Genomic DNA, 17109 nt, shown 5'->3' with positions numbered 1-17109 from the left:
AATTACCGCATCATGGATTGCAGGAGACTTTAGAGATATTAACAAGCTATGACGACGATATTCACAAGTTTTTCGACCATAACAAATACAGTTGCGATATAGGTGAGTGCGACGAAATATAGATACTGCTGCACGTGCTCTCAGAAGAACTTGATAGGAAATGGCAAAGAAAACTCTGTATGCAAGTTCACAATTTGCAATTCAGTGCACCCACAACGCAGGGACTGTAGCCTCACTTGTCCTATTATTCACGATAAAACTTCCTACAATCAAGGGTGAGCAGGAAACACCACCATGTTTTATTAAACACTTTGAGAAGCCCGTTAATGAAAACTGGTCACTTTCTGAAGTTCATAAAACCATGTTTCTGTGCTGTTATCTACAAGGACAACCTGTGAAATGTTGACAGGGATCATAGTGTCTGTCAAAGCCTACGAGGAGAAAAATGGTCACTGCTCAAAGCCCTTAATGGCAGTAAGAATAGCGTTATGCAGGCTACCATGGACACTTAAGATGGTATTAAATCTATGTTTAAGTAAGAAATATTTATCTTTTATCGACTGCATTTGTCATATTCAATATCTACGGGCTCTCGGCGAGACATGAATGTTTACAGTGAAGTACTCGGACTGAAGGTTCGTAGGGTATTCCTCAGCGATATATGCCGTCCTTGGGTCAGTATTGCTAAGCGAGAAAATCTGACAAAAGGCAGTATCCATAAACTAAAGTAATTACGGTGACAGATTCAACGGAGCTATTATCACAAAAAATTCTGTTAAGTACCCACAGCATTTCTGCTCCTACATCGACGGCTCTAAAGCCAGATGCAGATTTCGAGCACCTGTTAAGAAAATTAATCTTAGAAACAGGTAGCATTCTGTGTTTTCGATGAATCTCGTGACCACTAGACTCTTAATTCTAAAAATTAACACACATATCAACGAAAACAGAGTCTGAAGAGCGTTTACCGATGACCAACAAGGGATACAAGGAAGAAAGGCATGTTTCTGTGCACATATCGAACGATCATACTCTTAAGGCTTGGGGAGATCAATTAAAAATTTGCTTTTGTGCCAAATAGACGTCACCATGCCAAATTTGCATTTCAGCTGACAGTTCAACTGCCTATTTCCGGACTAACGGGTGTGAGGCACCTGACCTGATGAATAGGATATACTGGAAATCCTTCTGTCAAGCACACTGACAGCCAACAGAGTCACTGTTTCCAAATATCACTTCCAGGCAAGTTCTTAATGTCGGTGCTGATTAGGCCATTTTAGACGGTTTTCGGACGAGGCACGTGCCCTTCATTACCATTTCGAGAGTGCTCGCTTGTTCACATGTATGCCAATGGTCCCATATGATTCTACCGATTCTCAAGCAGAAAAATTACTCTGGATAATAATAATTGGTAGTACGGGGGGTGAATGATTTTCAGTGACATTTTCCTTAACTAGACGAAACTATAAAATGTCATAGTTTTAAAGGCAAGCACAATTTGTAATCTCTTTCGTACGTTATTAACTTTAGAACAGTAGGAAGGATGTACCAACACTAACATTTTGATGCGATCGACTTGTGCATTATGTGAATGAACCAATCCGATCGGAAAATTACTGACAGCAGCGCTGCAGTTGATCTCCAAGGAAATTAAAAATCAGATCACAGATGAAGAAATAATTAACGGTAAAAACATTTTGTTCATGACGTGACAGAAAATATGATTAATATATTACATCAATTGTTGGTGCAACTTTACTTATTAAATCGAGACATATTTCGAGAACCGCACGCTTATCTTCAGGGAATTGTCTTCAGACTACTGGCGTCATTTGCGAAACAAATCTCATGTACTCTTCTCCTAAAGTATCGAGGTACCATAAAGCAAACAGTTTTTTTAAAATTTTAGAGTGAACAACTCGATAACGAAAGTCATGAGGAGTGATAGATATAAGAAATGGGGCTGTTAAGATTTAGTAGTATATGAAACATTACTCTTAAAAATTGAACATTTAGATAGAGCACCAATACCTTAGAGCATACACAGGAGTAGCCTCGGCTGTTATACCACAGCAGACATAGAAGACAAAATCACTCGTTATACACTGAAAAGGGAAGAAAACTGGTACACCTGCCTAACATCTGAAGTAGTGTTGGAGGGAACTGACGTCCCGCATCCTACAGGGCTGTTCATAAACTCGTATGAGTACGAAGGGGGGGGGGGGGGGGGAGATGTCTTCTGAACAGTAGGTTGCAAGGCATCCCATATATGCTCAATAAGGTTTGGTGGCCAGCGAAAATGGTTGAACTCAGAAGAGTGAATGTCTGGACGTATGGCGCGTCGTCCTCTCCTACTGTAATTGGCTAAGTCCACCGGAATCCACAATGGCCATGAATGGATGCAGGTGATCAGACTGGATGCTTACGTACGTGTCACCTGTCAAAGTCGCATCGCTCCAACAGTACACCCCCACACCATTGCAGAGCCTCCGCCAACATGAACAGCCCCCATTCTGTCATGCAGGCCCGTGGTTTCACAAGGTTGTCTCCGTACGCGTACACGTCCATCAGCTCGATACAATTAGAAACGAGACTCGTCCGAGCAGGCAACATGTTTCCAGTCATCAACAATTCAACGTCAGTGTTGACGGGCCCAGACGAGGCGTAAGGCTTTGTGTCGTGCAGTCATCAAGGGTACACGCGTTGACCTTCGGCTCCGACAGTCATATCGATGATGTTTCATTGGATGGTTCACACGCTGACACTTGCTGATGACTCAACAATGATATCTGCAGCAATTTGCGGAAGGGTTTCTCTTCTATCACGTTGAAGAATTCTCTTCAGTCGTCGTTGGTCCCGTTCTCGCAGGATCTTTTTCCGGCCGCAGCGATGTCGGTGATTTGAAGTTTTACCTGATTCTTGATATTCACCGTACACTCGTGAAATGGTCGTGCATGTAAGGGTAGAAGTAGTTGATTCTACAAGGGACAATCAAAAAGTTTCCATTTGAGGGAGTTGCTGTAGCGTACGTGCAAAGTAGCGCGACCTTTGTGCGTGTACGTAAGCACTGACATGTAGGCTAGGGATTATTGCGTAATTTGTGTCCTTCCAACGTGCTTGCGGTAAATGCTCAATAGTGACCTATGGAAACGTAATAACCAAATGTGTACAAACAGAAACAAGGAATTGTTATTCCTTTCCACTCTGGCGAAAGACGAAAACCAGTAGATATTCATGTCAGGGAATAAAGAATGTCTCTGGGACGAACGCGTGTCTAAAACCACTGTTGCTGAGTAGTACGGCAAGTACTCTGTTGTTGCTTCACAATAACGCACGTCCTTATATTGGAGATGTCGTAACGCAAACGTTACACCAACTTAAGTGTGATATGTATAATGCACAGTGTATGGCCAGACGTCCTTCCTGTCACAATAGAGTAATCAGTTAACCTAAAGGAGGTAAGTCGTGTGCGCCATCTGCCAGTGAATCGTCTGAATGTATTGTCATATAGCATACCATGAGGTGGAGACTGTGGTCGAGTCTAGAAATTGCAAAAAACAACGATGAAGCATTCTGAAATCTACACTCAGAACGATCGGTGTACAAGAATAACGGTCTAAAATCAGCCGGATGGATTGGAGTCGGGTATGGCTCATCTCCCCGTCTCGAAAAGTAACAGGCAGTGTGTAAGGTACACGAACAGGTCAGCGTAGGGCACACACTACCAAAAAAAATGGCTCTGAGCACTATGGGACTTAACATCTGTGGTCATCAGTCCCCTAGAACTTAGAACTACTTAAACCTAACTAACCTAAGGACATCACACTCATCCATGCCCGAGGCAGGATTCGAACCTGCGACCGTAGCAGTCGCGCACACGCTACCAGGCAAAACCTTCACATCAGAATGGATTGTCGCGGTGAAAGCGCACCGCGGTGGACTGAACACCTACCTGGGCGGACAGCAGCGGATGAAGTCCCTCCAGCTCCAGTCGCGGCCGAAGGCCTCGCCGTCCTCCAGCGTCTGCGGCAGACCGCGGTGCAGCGTCTCCGGTAGCAGCAGGCTGCACGCGCTGCCCGCCACCAGCAGCGCCCCCATCGTCATCAGCGGCAGCACCAGCATCTCCTCCCCCTGTAACGTCACATACCGCATCAAAGCCCCGTACATCAGCGCCAGTGGAGCATAACCATCCAGCAACAGTCACAGCTTACACTAATCAACAGAGCGCCAGTTGTCATAGAGATAGCACCGGAATGATTCTGAAGCCGACCAAAAACGGTGTCACTGGAAAGGGACGCAACGGGCAGGCGATCGAAACGGGTAACCGGTTGCCGACTGGTTGGTAATGCAGTTGCACACATGGTGCAACTCTGAAATGGGGAACTGTGTTTCCCGTGTGCCACGATAGAGGAAAGGAAATATTGTTTGTGGCACCCGTGTATCTTTCTGTCACACTCAAGTTGTCGAGTGCAGATAAATCCTCAGACAAACACGTGGTGCTATATTTTCATTACATACGAATGAAAAACGAAGGGAGTTCTGCATTCATCCAAGCAACAAGACAATCATAAACTGCAGGCTGTTTGTAGCAGCCGAGCAACTGCAACACTGAGCATCGAAATTCAAAGCTTTTCATAGAATGAGTAAACATCGCTGCTGAGATTTGGTTTCTCCTGTCATAACAATACGAACATTAGAGAATGTGTCTGTGTGGAGGATGATGCTAATCTCTTTGAGGTCCGAAAGTGCTGATTACTTTTATAGATGCGGCAAACAAATATAGAAAATTATAAAAGAAAATATAAACTTCACAATGAGCACATTATTAAATGCAGGTACATACATTAATATCGTCTTTCGCAACCCTATTTCCGAACTAGCTTTCAGTATCTGCGTGATTCGTAAAGTCATCCATTTATTGTTGGCCAACTGCTTGCCGAACTATTTTATAAAACTGATCGGCAGCACTATTGTCTTGAAGGCTGTTTTCAGCATCTCGCACTTTACCCTACCGCTTCACTGACAAATCCCTGCAGCAGTAGCCCGGGAGCTTTTAGTTGTATAAAATGAAATGTTTTCCCAATGTTCACAATCTGCTCGTTCACCTTGAAATCAAATCAATGCATAATTGTGTTCGAGGACAACATACAATTCAGATGACGCTGCAAGGCCGACGCCGAGCCGCTGACAAGTGGTTGGTAACGCGCTGCGAGCGATTCGTTGGTGGTTCGAGTCACTCTGCAGTCGCGCCGTCTGCGAAGCCCTTTTTAAATACAGAGGATGTGATTCGCAGTCGACCGGATACAGATTCGCGTCAGCAACGGGCTTCATTTGAGTCGCTCCGCGCACGGAGAACCTAAGCTGTAAGCGATATGTTTATCATTTTAAATAAAGTGTACAGTACCTTTTTATGCGTAGTAACATATAATCGTCATTTAGGAAGACTGTTCTGCTTGTAGATCCGAATTGGGCCACCGAATTTGTTATACAGTAGATACGATTTTTAACAGATTTATATTGGACTAATAACAATGAGTCACCCACACTAATTTTGGGCATTACTGTATACAAACGTGTAAGTGCATTATTTGACTGCACAGTCGCCTCTTTATCCTTTTTCCCCTTTTGTAAACGGGTCATTCTAGTTAGTATATCATTTCCAATTTTAGGGTGATCTGTATTATAAACGGAAGATTCATGAATACTAGCCGTCTAACGTTTTACCTTTGTAATAAAATATTAGATGACTTCAGTATGAGTCACTTCATTTTCAGAAGTTTCCCGGTAAAAAATTTTCATATTTTTGCTGACGTATGCGAATTTTTTAAGCGGTAATCCTTCTATGACAAACTGTATATTCCATTGAGTTTATATTTTTAGCAGTATATATGGCGCGCTATTTGTTTCAATCTGGCCCCACGGAAGAGGTTTGTGGGGGAGAGAGTCTTTTTGGCTCCACCAGGGACGCATTTTTGGGATGTTGCCACCTATATTCTGCACGCTTCGGGTTTGCTGCTCATTTCGCAGGTCAGTGACTGACTGCTTACTCCACGCATGCACAATGCAGTTTCGCCACCGCTGGATTTCAGAAACAGAAAGAAATACGTTTCCCATCTGAGCGCTTAATTTATTCGGTGTTAAGAACCAACCCATGTCCATTTGACCAGTCACTAGAAACCTTTTTGAACACACATTCATAAAAAAATGTTTGCTAATAGTGTTTGTGCGATTTGCACACTAACATATTTCAAACATTCTTATGAGTTGCCTGTGGCCGAAAATTGTGAAGTTACAAGTAATTGCTTGTCAACTCGCACTGTGTATCATATTGCCGGAGCTTGTTCTCTTTTTTTCATGTTAACATTAGTAACTAATTTTTGTCCTTTTTGGATGTATTAGAACACCACAACGGTGGTGTTGACCAGACCATCAGTTAGAGCAGACCAACGTTCACAGATAACAGCGAGTATACATTTCGTTTACGAGTACAGAAACTGTGAGTTTACACAGCTTGTCATACGAATTGAATAATTTTAGACTTCGTCAGTGTTCCTTAGCTATATATATATTGTGCATGTCTCAGTATTTACGAGGCCGTCTTTAGTATGGGTTGGAACTGCGGTTGCTGTGGTGATATGCGAGCTGAGTTGTTGACCCTTCGCTGTCAGCTCTAGGTGGCGTTGACTTCGATAGCGCAACTTATGGCTGTTTCCAATGGGCATCACTATGGGGAGGGGGGGGGGCAAGGTGGGGAGATCCGAGGGATGTCCAGGATTATCCATGTGTCTCAGGTCGGTCAACTACTGCGGCAGCCCCGGGTATTGCGCGCACTAAGGTTGATCTCTCACCCACGGTTGAGTAGGCAGTCTTTCCAAGGTATGATCGGCAGTGAGAGACGTTCTGAGAGGCCGATGGGAATTTGTCCTCAGTTTGTCTGACAAACAGGTTTTGGACGCTATCTATGGCCAATAGAGTCATTGAGGCAGATGAGGTCGCTTGCCTGTTCCAGAGGAATGCTGTCAGCCTGCATGGTCTGGGAATCCATATAGGATGGGATTACTGGCAGTTGGCAGCTCATAATGGGACCCCTTAGGTATATAGCATTGAGGGAGGGGAAGGAATCCAATGTGCAGACTGCGTGCTTACTGGGAGGAGTTATACCAGATGAAGAAGGAAGTCTTCTCGATGCCTTGGAAGCAGTGGGTGCAGCCAGATGCAGTTGGTGGCTCGTGTTTTTACTAATTATATGCGTCGCTATGGATCAGAAGAGATTATCTCTGTTTTCAGGCAGCTATCTGAAATAGTAAAAAATAGCCTTTCTGACGAAATGAAGAAGGAGGTCACCATGTGTCGTACAGTCGATAGAACCGACTGTGGTCCTTTGGGAGACAGCTGAGTGGACCGTCTGAGTCAGACGTTCTGACGAGTGTGCGGGTGTGTGCGTCACAGATTCCTCCACTTGCGCCATAGGTTGGTGGGTTTCCGGGTTCTGCTAAATAGGAGTCTACTATATATAGGAAGTGGCTACACGCTTAGCGGTGGTTGTGTGGAGGGGACTGGATGGTTATTTTAGGTTAGACGGTGTAGGGAACGTTGAAAAAGGGCTTCACTTTCACAGTGTGTAGGAAAAACACAGGCAGAATATAGACATAAGAACAATGAATACTATAGCTGTAAATGTGGTAGCAGTGTTGGAGAAGTACCAGACTTCCAAGCGCTAATAGCAAGCACTGAATCTCAAATAGTCATAGGTACGAAAATCTGGCTTAAGTTGGAAAAACATTCATGGGAAATTTTTACGAAGAACCTATCTGTGTTCAGAAAGAGTAGAATAATACAGCCGGTGGAGAATAATTCATTGCTGCTGAAGTAGTTTACCTTGTAGTTAAACTGAAGTAGGCAGTTCCTACGAGTTAATACTTTACAACAGCAATAAATTAATAATTAGGTCCTTTTACTGGCCGCAGGACTCAGATGATTCAGCTGCTGAACAGTTCAAAGAAAACTTGAGTCTCATTTCAAATAGGTACCCCAATAATAGAATTACATTTTCTCATGACTTCAATGTACCCTCGATATGTTGGCGAAATTACTGTTTAAAGTCGGTGGTATGCATAAAAGATCATTCGGTGGTAGGCACAGAACTTCTTCCGAAACCGTACTGAATGACTTCTGTAGCACCATTTCTCATATGGATTCGCGTCTTTTCCGGTTTTTCCACTGTCCGTGTTTCGCTACCGTGCAGTGCTGAGCTCCAGAAATTTATTCCTCAAATTAAGGCCTATGTTCGATACCACCTCTAGATTCCTCTTGACCAGGGATGCCGTTTTTGCCAGTGTTAGTCCGCTAATCATGTTCTCCTTGTTCAATCCGATGTGGGTTATTTTGCTGTCTAGGTAGCACAATTCCATATCTTCATCTACTTCGTGATTCCCATGTTAAGTTTCTCGGTATTCTCATTTCTCCTACTTCTCATTACTCACGTCTTTCTTCAATTTACTATTAACCGATATTCTGTACTCAATATACTATTCAATCCACTCAGCAGAAACCTTAATTGTTATTTTCTATCACTTACGACTGCAATGTAATCAGCGACTCTCATCATTGACGCCCATTACATATCTCATTTTAATTCCTCTCTGTAACCCTTCTTTTATTTTCGTTGTTGCTTCTTCTACGGATAAACTGAAAAGTACGGACGAAAAACTTCATCCCTGTCATTTTTAATCCGAAGAATTCGTTCTTGGTCTTCCACTCTTATTATTTCCTCTTAGCTCTTGTACAAGTATCGCCAGTCTTTCTCTACAGCTTAACCCTATTTTTATCAGAATTTCCAACGTCTTGTACCATTTTACATTGTGGAACGATTTTTCCAGGTCGATAAAACCTATGAAAAATCTGGATTTTTCTTTAGTCTGGCTTCCACTCTCAAACCCAACGTCATAACTGACTCTGCATTGTCTTTACTTTCTTAAAGAAAAACTGGTCGTCATGTAACACATACTTATTTTTCTTTATCATTCTTCTGCACAATATCCTTCTAAACAACTTGGACGAATGAACTGTTAAGCTAATTATACGGTAATTCTAGCACTTGTTGACTCATACGATCTTCGAAACTGTATGAATGATGTTTATTTGAAAGTCAGGTCGTATATAACCAGACTCGCATATTCTTCACAAAATATTAACGGCCGTTCTGCTGCCACTTTCCCTAATGGTATTAGAGATTCTGATTGAATGTGTTCTGTCCCTTCTGCCTTATTCGATCTTAAGTCGTCCAAAGCTCTTTTATATTCTGATTCTAGTACTCGATACTCTATATCTTCTATGTCGTCTCATATTTTTTCTTCAATCAGGTCACTACACAGGTCTTCCCATTATAGGAGCCTTCATTATGGTCTTTCCATCCATACGGCCTCTCCTCTCATTTTAACAGTGGAATTCCCGCTGCACTCTTAATGTAACCACACTTGTTTTTAATTTCACTGAAGGTTATTTGGATATTTCTATACGCTGAGTCAGACCTTTCTACAGTAATTTCTTTTTCGACTTCTTCGCATTTTCGATTTAGCTACCGTGAACTTTCTAGTTACTTCATTCCTCAATGACTTGTATTTCGGTATTCCTTAATCTCCCTGAATATTTTTGTACTTCCTTCTTTCATCGATCAAGTGAAGTATTTCTCTACTACCCATGTTTTCTTTGCAGTTATCATCCTATACCTACGTTTTTCATTCCTGAGAGTGACTTTTTGAGAAATGTATACCCCTCTTCAACTGAACACCCGACTAACTTATTGCCTATCGCAGTACACATACCCTCAGAGAAATTCGAGCGTATCTCCTTCTTTTTCAGTACTTTCGTATCCCACTACCTTGCACATTGATTTTTCCTGGCTAGCATTTTAAACTTCAGCCTACTCTTTCACTCCTAAATTGTTATCTGAGTCTACATCCGCTCGTGGATACGCCTTACAATCCAGTATCTGATTTCGGAATCTGTGCCTGATCGTGAATTAGTCTAACCAGGCTCTTCCCGTGTCTCTATGCCTTTTCCAAACACACCTCCTCCTCTTGTGATTCTCGAACAGAGTGTTCGCCATTACTAGCTGAAATTTGTTACAGGACTCAGTCTTTCTCCTCAATATCCTTATATACTTTCCTTCTCTCTTCATCTTCAGCTTGCGACGTTGGCATATACTCTTGGACTATCCATGTCTGTTTTTGTTTACTGTCGATTCTGATAAGAACAACCGTATCACTGAACGGTTCACAGTAATTCACTCTCTGCGCTACCTTCCTATTCATAACAAATCATACTCCAGATATACCATTTCTGCTTCTGTGGATATTACCCTTAACTCTTCTGAACAGAAATCCTCGTCTTCTTTCTATTTCACTTCACTGACCCCCCGCTTTAACTAGCCTGAGCCTTCGCATATCCTTTTTCAAATTTTCTGTCACATTCAACCTTCTGACGTTCCATGCCTCGACTCGTAAAAATGTTGTCCGTTCTTTGGTTTCCAATTTTTTTCTCATTGCCACCTCCCCCTTGGCAGTCCTTTCTAGGAGATCCAAATGGGGGATGAGTCCGGAATCTATTAACAATACAGTAAAGAGATCATCATGATACTTTCCTCAGTTACAGGTCACATATCCAGCGGATGCACATTGTGTCCTTCAGTTCAGTGGTTCCCATCTTCTTCACCTTCATTCCGTTGATCATCGCTAATTCTTCCGCCCTCGGGGGCAGTTTCCAACCCCAAGAGCAGGAGAGTGCCTTGAACATGTATCCGCTCTTCCGCCCATTTCAACAAGGTCGTTGGTTGAATGAGGGTGACTTCTTATACCGGAAGGCTTCGGCCACCCTCCAGGCAAATGCCGGGATGGTTCCTTTCAAAGGGCACGGCCGAATTCCCTACCTGTCCTTCCCTAATCCGATGAGACCGATGACCTCGCTGTCTGGTCTTCCCCAAAACAACCAACCAACCTTCGGCCGCCATTGCTGATAATTTTTTTCAGAATTCATGCAATGGTGAGGTTGTAATCCAAGACCGAGAACTTTTTGATTACTAATCGAAGCCGCTCCCCCCGCCCCCTTTCTTCAGACAACGTGACTGAACTCCGACCAAATAATGAGCAACATGAAAGAAAGAGGGATTAGTGACCTCAAGTTTGTTACAGTTTTACTGAATACCGTGACATCCAAACTCATTAGAAATAAACACAAAATACATCTCTTTTAAAAATTTGATAAAGATTAGCTTGACACATAGACCAGATGTGGTTTAAATTCAGAGAAATAGTTGAGAGATATGTACCAAGTAATTAATAGAAGATGGTCATGATCCCCGATGGTACACGAAACATGACAGAACACTGTGGCATAAGCAACGAAAAAAGCGTGCCAAATTTAAAACAACGCATAATCGCCAAGATTAGCGTAGTTTTACAGAAGATCGAAATTTAACGCAAACTTCAGTGCGAAATTCATTTAATAATTTACACAACGAAACTCTGTCTCCAATTCTGACATAAAACGCAAATAGATTCTAGTTGTACGTAAAGTATGCAAACAGCACGACGCATCAGTACCTTCACTGCGCGATAACCATAGTGATGTTACTGACGACAGTGTCACTGAAGCAGAGTTACTAAGCGCGGTTTACAAAATTCCTTTACAGAAGAGGACGAAGTAAGCATTCAAGAATCCGAATGAAGAACAACTGCCATGAGTAAATTAGAAAGGCCAAGTGAAGCACCTTAAAACTCTTAAGAAAGGCAAGGCTTCCAGTCCAGAATGTATAACCGTCATGACCTTCCTGAGTACGCTTAGCAGTCATATACAACCGCTCGCTTGGGGAAAGATCCATACACAGAGACTGGAAAGTTTCACACGTCACACGGACACCCTTGGAAGGGAACAGAAGTAATCCGTTGAATAACAGACCCACACCACTAATATCGATTTGCAGTGTGATTTTGGAACATATACTGTGTTCGAAAATTATGAATCACGTCCGAAGAAAACGATTTATTGATTTATTGATAAATAACCAACACGGATTGAGAAAATATCGTTTTTGTATAACACAACCAACTCTTTATTCTCAAGTAGTGATAGGTGCTATCGACAGGGGATGTGCAATTGATTCCATATCTCCAGATTTCCACTAGTCATTTGGCACCGTTCCTTCCAAGTGGCTTTTAATTAAATTGCAAGCCGTCTGTTGTTCCTGATCTACATAATGGATAGGAGACACAATCTGAACAGATCCTTCCATTGCTTTCATATGATACAGTTGCTTACCATTATTTAATATCATCAGATAATAAAAAGAATTGAAAAATGTTTTAGACAGGATATCTGTATGGTGCAAGAAGTGGCACCAGATTCTAATTCGAGCAAGGTTTGAATTCATCCAGATAAACACTAAACAGAATTAGCTGGATTTCAGTTACACAATAAATCACACAAATATAAAGACGGTAATCTCAGCTAAATACCTTGAGATTAAAATTACGAATAACTTAAACTGGAACGATCACATAACACATGTTGTGGGGAAGCCAGACGACAGAATGCGATTTGTTGGTGGAAGACTTGAACAATGTAACAGGTTTACTAAAGAGTCTGCTTACCCTAAGCTTGTCCGCCCTCATGTGGAGTACTTCTGTGCCGTCTACTATCCACATAGGAGGCACTGACAGAGTACAACGAAAAACTTCAAAGAAGGGCAGATCGTTTCGTATGTTAGCGAAACAGGGGAGAGGGTGCCACGGAAATCATACAAGAATTGAGCTGGCAGTCATTAAATCGAAGGAGTTTTACTATGCGGCATCAATTTCTTATGAAATTTCAGTCAGCAACTTTCTCCTCAGAGTGTTAAGATATTTTGTTGGCACCCATATACATAGAAGAAATGATCATCATAATAAAATAAGAGAAATCAGGGCTCGCATGGAAAGATTTAAGTGACGGTTCTTCATACGATATGTTCGTGAGTGGAGTGTTGAAGAAGTAGCTTAAAAGTGGTTCAATGATACCTCTGCCAAACACTTAGTTGTGAATTGCAGAGTAATCATAAAGAATAAGATAGATAGATGTAAATGCAAAAGAACTAGCTGAGTAACTGACGTTGCCCAGGAATAAATTTATTCGAATCTTTTTTATTTGCTACAGTCTTCTATTAGTCCACCTTCTCTTTCGCCCTCTGTTTGTCCAGCTCCAACATCCTCTCTCGATATCCAACCCCCAGTCTCCGTCTATCTCCTTCTCTCTTCTCCCCCCGCCGATCTCCTCATCTTCGTTTCCTCCGGCCATCTCCTCCTCCCGCTCTCTCTGTTCATCCTCCACCATCTCACTGCATCCCTCTGTTTCTCTCCATCTGCTCCCCTTCCCTTTGTCCATTTCCTCCTATACCCTCTCTCTATTTCCCCTTCCACACTTTCCGTCTATCTCTTCCTCCTCCTATCTGTGACTATCCCTATCTTCCTCCTCACTCTCTGTACATCTCCTCGTTCTGCCTTCTCTCTTCAACTTATCACACTCACCCCAATAGGAGGCTGGCGATTCTTACCCCTATAGTAATTCTTTCTACATTGCAACTGATGACATTGCTCAGTGAATGTGACGAAGAACTGTCTGATACGTTGAATGGTCTGAAGACTCTATAAGTACAGACATAGATTGAGAGTAAATGGAAGAAAAGTGAAAGTAATGAGAAGAAGCAGAAATGAGAACAGAGGGAAACATAACATCACCATTAGTTATTCCAAAGTAGATTCTGCTACATAGGCAACAAAGTAATCCATGGAGGATAGAGCAAGGAGGACATAAAATGCAGACCAGCACTGACAAAAAGGCCATTGCGGCCAAGAGAAGTCTACTAGTACCAAATATAGGTCATAATTTAAGGAAGAAATTTCGGATAACGTAGGTTTGGAGAGCAGCATTGTATTGCAGTGAGTCATGCGGTGCTAAAGAAGAATGTTGAATATGAGGTGGACTGATAGGGGAAAGAATGAAGAGGTTCTCTGGAGAATCAGCGACGAAAAGAATATATGGAAAACCCTAACAAGAAGATGGCACAGGATGTAAGGACAGAGAATAACGTCTACGGTAGCAGAGGAAGAAGAATACAGATAGTATATTCATTAAATAACTGAGAATGTAAGTTGCAAGGTAAAAAGGTTGGCACAAGAGGGGAACTGTTTGCGGATCTCATCAGAGCAGTCAGAGGGGTAGCATTTTAAAGAACATGGTTGTTTTGTAGGAAAACAGCGATCTGTAATTATTATAAATAAACTAAAAGCAGTCTTGATCGCTTAGCTTTTTTAATACGGTGATCGATTTCGATCTTTTTATCAGATCATCGTCGGACCATGAATGTCTGCCGGAGGCACATGGAAACCCTCTTGCTTGTGGCTGGTGGTGTACTGTTATCATTGTCTGAAGACATTCATGGTCTGAAGGTGATCTGATAAAAAGGTCGAAACCAGACACCGTATTAAAAAAGTTAAGAGATCAAGACTGCTTCCAGTTTATTTGGTTAGAAGACTGATGAATGGAAATCAGTGATAAGTACCAAAGTTGACTGATATCGTGCAAGAGGTTTAGTATGAGCTTGTTACCCGTGGCTTTCCTTGTGTGCTGTTGTGTACATAGTTCCGCGTAGTCAGCACGTACACAACTTTCCCACTCGAGTGCGCCCCACTAAGCACAACAGCGCAGGCGCAGCGCTCGTCCGTCTCTGCAATACGAGATGGCGCTGCCATAGAGACAGACCAAATTCTGCTTCCGCCGATCCGCGTATTAATATGTAACGCAGTCAATGAGATTGCTGCTAACATAGAACCTTTTCTCCTCACGGATCACACTCGTGCAGTGATACATGAACGTGCGAGGTACTATAACGAGTGTACAGACCTCCGATTAGTCAGTCTGCATTTGTCTGCACCAGTCTGTACCAGACTGCATTTGTCTACAACAGTCTGTACAAGTTCTACATTTGTCTGTACCAGTATATAGCCAAGTTTCAGTCTGCACCCAATACGATTACCATATTCCTGTACATAGCCATGAAGATAAATGTATAGACACTTTTGTCAAGTATCAGAGATATATGTGAGAATAAGGTTAACGTACCAATACCAAAGGAACTTAATAATGTCAATTGTAAATAACATCCAGAACCAAATTAACTAATTTTTATGAATGTTATTATTTTAATAAATGTGTGTGAATATTAATCAAGTTCTGTTTAAAGCTGGTCACCGTCAATCTGCTGCTCTAATCGTGCAAGTGGCATTTCTATCGTCTGACCTAACAGCAGAAGTTAAACACGCCACGATAAGACCACGAGACATATTGCTGACACTCGCCTACTTCGTTAGAGCGACCAGTCAAATAATCTGATGGTGTGTGTACTGAAGAGCTTACAGTACACTCACCACACATACGCTTATATCATCTACAGGGGAACATCAATAAAACTGAAAAACTGTAGGACGGGTTCCTGACTAGACATGGAGGAAAAATGATCCTATGAACATGTGTCCGGAAATGGAACGTGTGCATGACGACCGTTTCGGAGCACAGAATGGCACCGCATCGCATACAAGTCACAGCAGATGTTCAAAGTGGTATCCACAGAATGCGACGCACGTGTTCTCACGTCTCGTCATGGAATGCCGCATTCTTCCGTACGTTCCGTCCTCTCACCAAATAGCGTTACAGGCGTTGCGAACACGCTGTTGAAGGGCTCATATCAGGAACTGGTTCAGCATACACAGCGCTTTTGAGATGCTCACAGAGTTAAAAATCCAAAGGTTTTAATTCCGATAATCGAGCAGGCAATGATACAGGGCCTCAGTGTCTTATACAGATGTTGTTTAGGTGTCGGCGAACTGTAATGCTGGAGCAAGATGGTGCTCCTTCATGCAGAAACCACATAATCAGTCATATTGCCAAAGATACATATTCAAGCTGCCCAGGCAGAAGATTCTGCGGGAAGTCCAGATACGTTCCTCCGTCGTGGCGCTGAGGAATAATAAAAGATTTAATTGTGTGGTCGCCAAGAATCGCTGCCTACACACTGATGCTGAACCGATGGTGATCAGATGCCTCAGCCATTCCCTGAGCATTGTCTGTAGCCCACAGGTGATGAATATGCAGGTTTACGATGCCGGTTGTGGTAAAGGTTGCTTCGTCGATCGAGAGGACTGATCACAGATATGTTGCAGTGGGAGGAGGAGATACACTATGCGAGCTGGCCGCGGTGGCCATGCGGTTCTAGGCGCTCTAGTCCGGAACCGTGCCACTGCTACGGTCTCAGGTTCGAATCCTGCCTCGGGCATGGATGTGTGTGATATCCTTAGGTTAGTTAGGTTTAAGTAGTTCTAAGCTCTAGGGGACTAATGACCTCAAATGTTAAGTCCCATTGTGCTCAGAGCCATTTGAACCATTTTTACACTATGCGATCAAAACTTTCCGGACACCTGACATAATGGCTTACAAGTTCGAGGCGCCCTCTATCGATAATGCTGGTGTTCAATATGATGTTGGTCCACCTTAGCCTCGATGACAGTTTCCACTCTCGCCGGCAAAGTTCAATCAGGTGCTGGAAGGTTTCTTCGGGAAAGGCAGCCCAGTCTTCACAGAATGCTGCACTGTGGAGAGGTATCGATGTCAGTCGGTGAGGCGTGGCGCGAAGTCGGCGTTCCAAAACATCCGAAAGGTGTTCTATAGAATTCTGGCCAGTCTGTGCAGGCCAGTCCACTAAAGAGATGTTATTGTGGTGTAACCACTCCGCCACAGGCCGTGCGTTATGAACAGGTACTCGATCGTGTTGAAAGGTGCAATAGCCATCCCCGAATTGCTCTTTAACAGTAGGAAGCAAGAAGGTGCTCAGAACATCAATGCTTTCTCTGCCTCGTCATGGCTGGGTGTTGTGTGCTGTCCTTAGGTTAGTTACGTTTAAGTAGTTCTAAGTTCTAGCGGACTGATGACCATATATGTTAAGTCCCATAGTGCTCAGAGCCAGAACATCAATGCAGACCTGTCCTGTGATAGTTCCAAGCAAAACAACACACGGAGCAAGCC

General features: G+C 42.8%; 1 protein-coding gene across 1 annotated transcript in view; it reads right to left on the bottom strand.

Moving 5' to 3' along the window:
• Nucleotides 1-17109, bottom strand: part of LOC124788919 (beta-alanine transporter-like) — a 462896-nt gene that overhangs the window by 35010 nt on the left and 410777 nt on the right. The window contains exon 9 of the mRNA XM_047256201.1: nt 3953-4131. Within this exon, the coding sequence (XP_047112157.1) occupies nt 3953-4131 (179 nt within the window). The remainder of the gene's footprint in view (nt 1-3952; nt 4132-17109) is intronic.

Source organism: Schistocerca piceifrons, chromosome 3 (assembly GCF_021461385.2).
Source record: "Schistocerca piceifrons isolate TAMUIC-IGC-003096 chromosome 3, iqSchPice1.1, whole genome shotgun sequence".
Classification (NCBI taxonomy): Eukaryota; Metazoa; Arthropoda; class Insecta; order Orthoptera; family Acrididae; genus Schistocerca; species Schistocerca piceifrons.
This window is presented reverse-complemented; position numbering and strand designations above follow the sequence as displayed.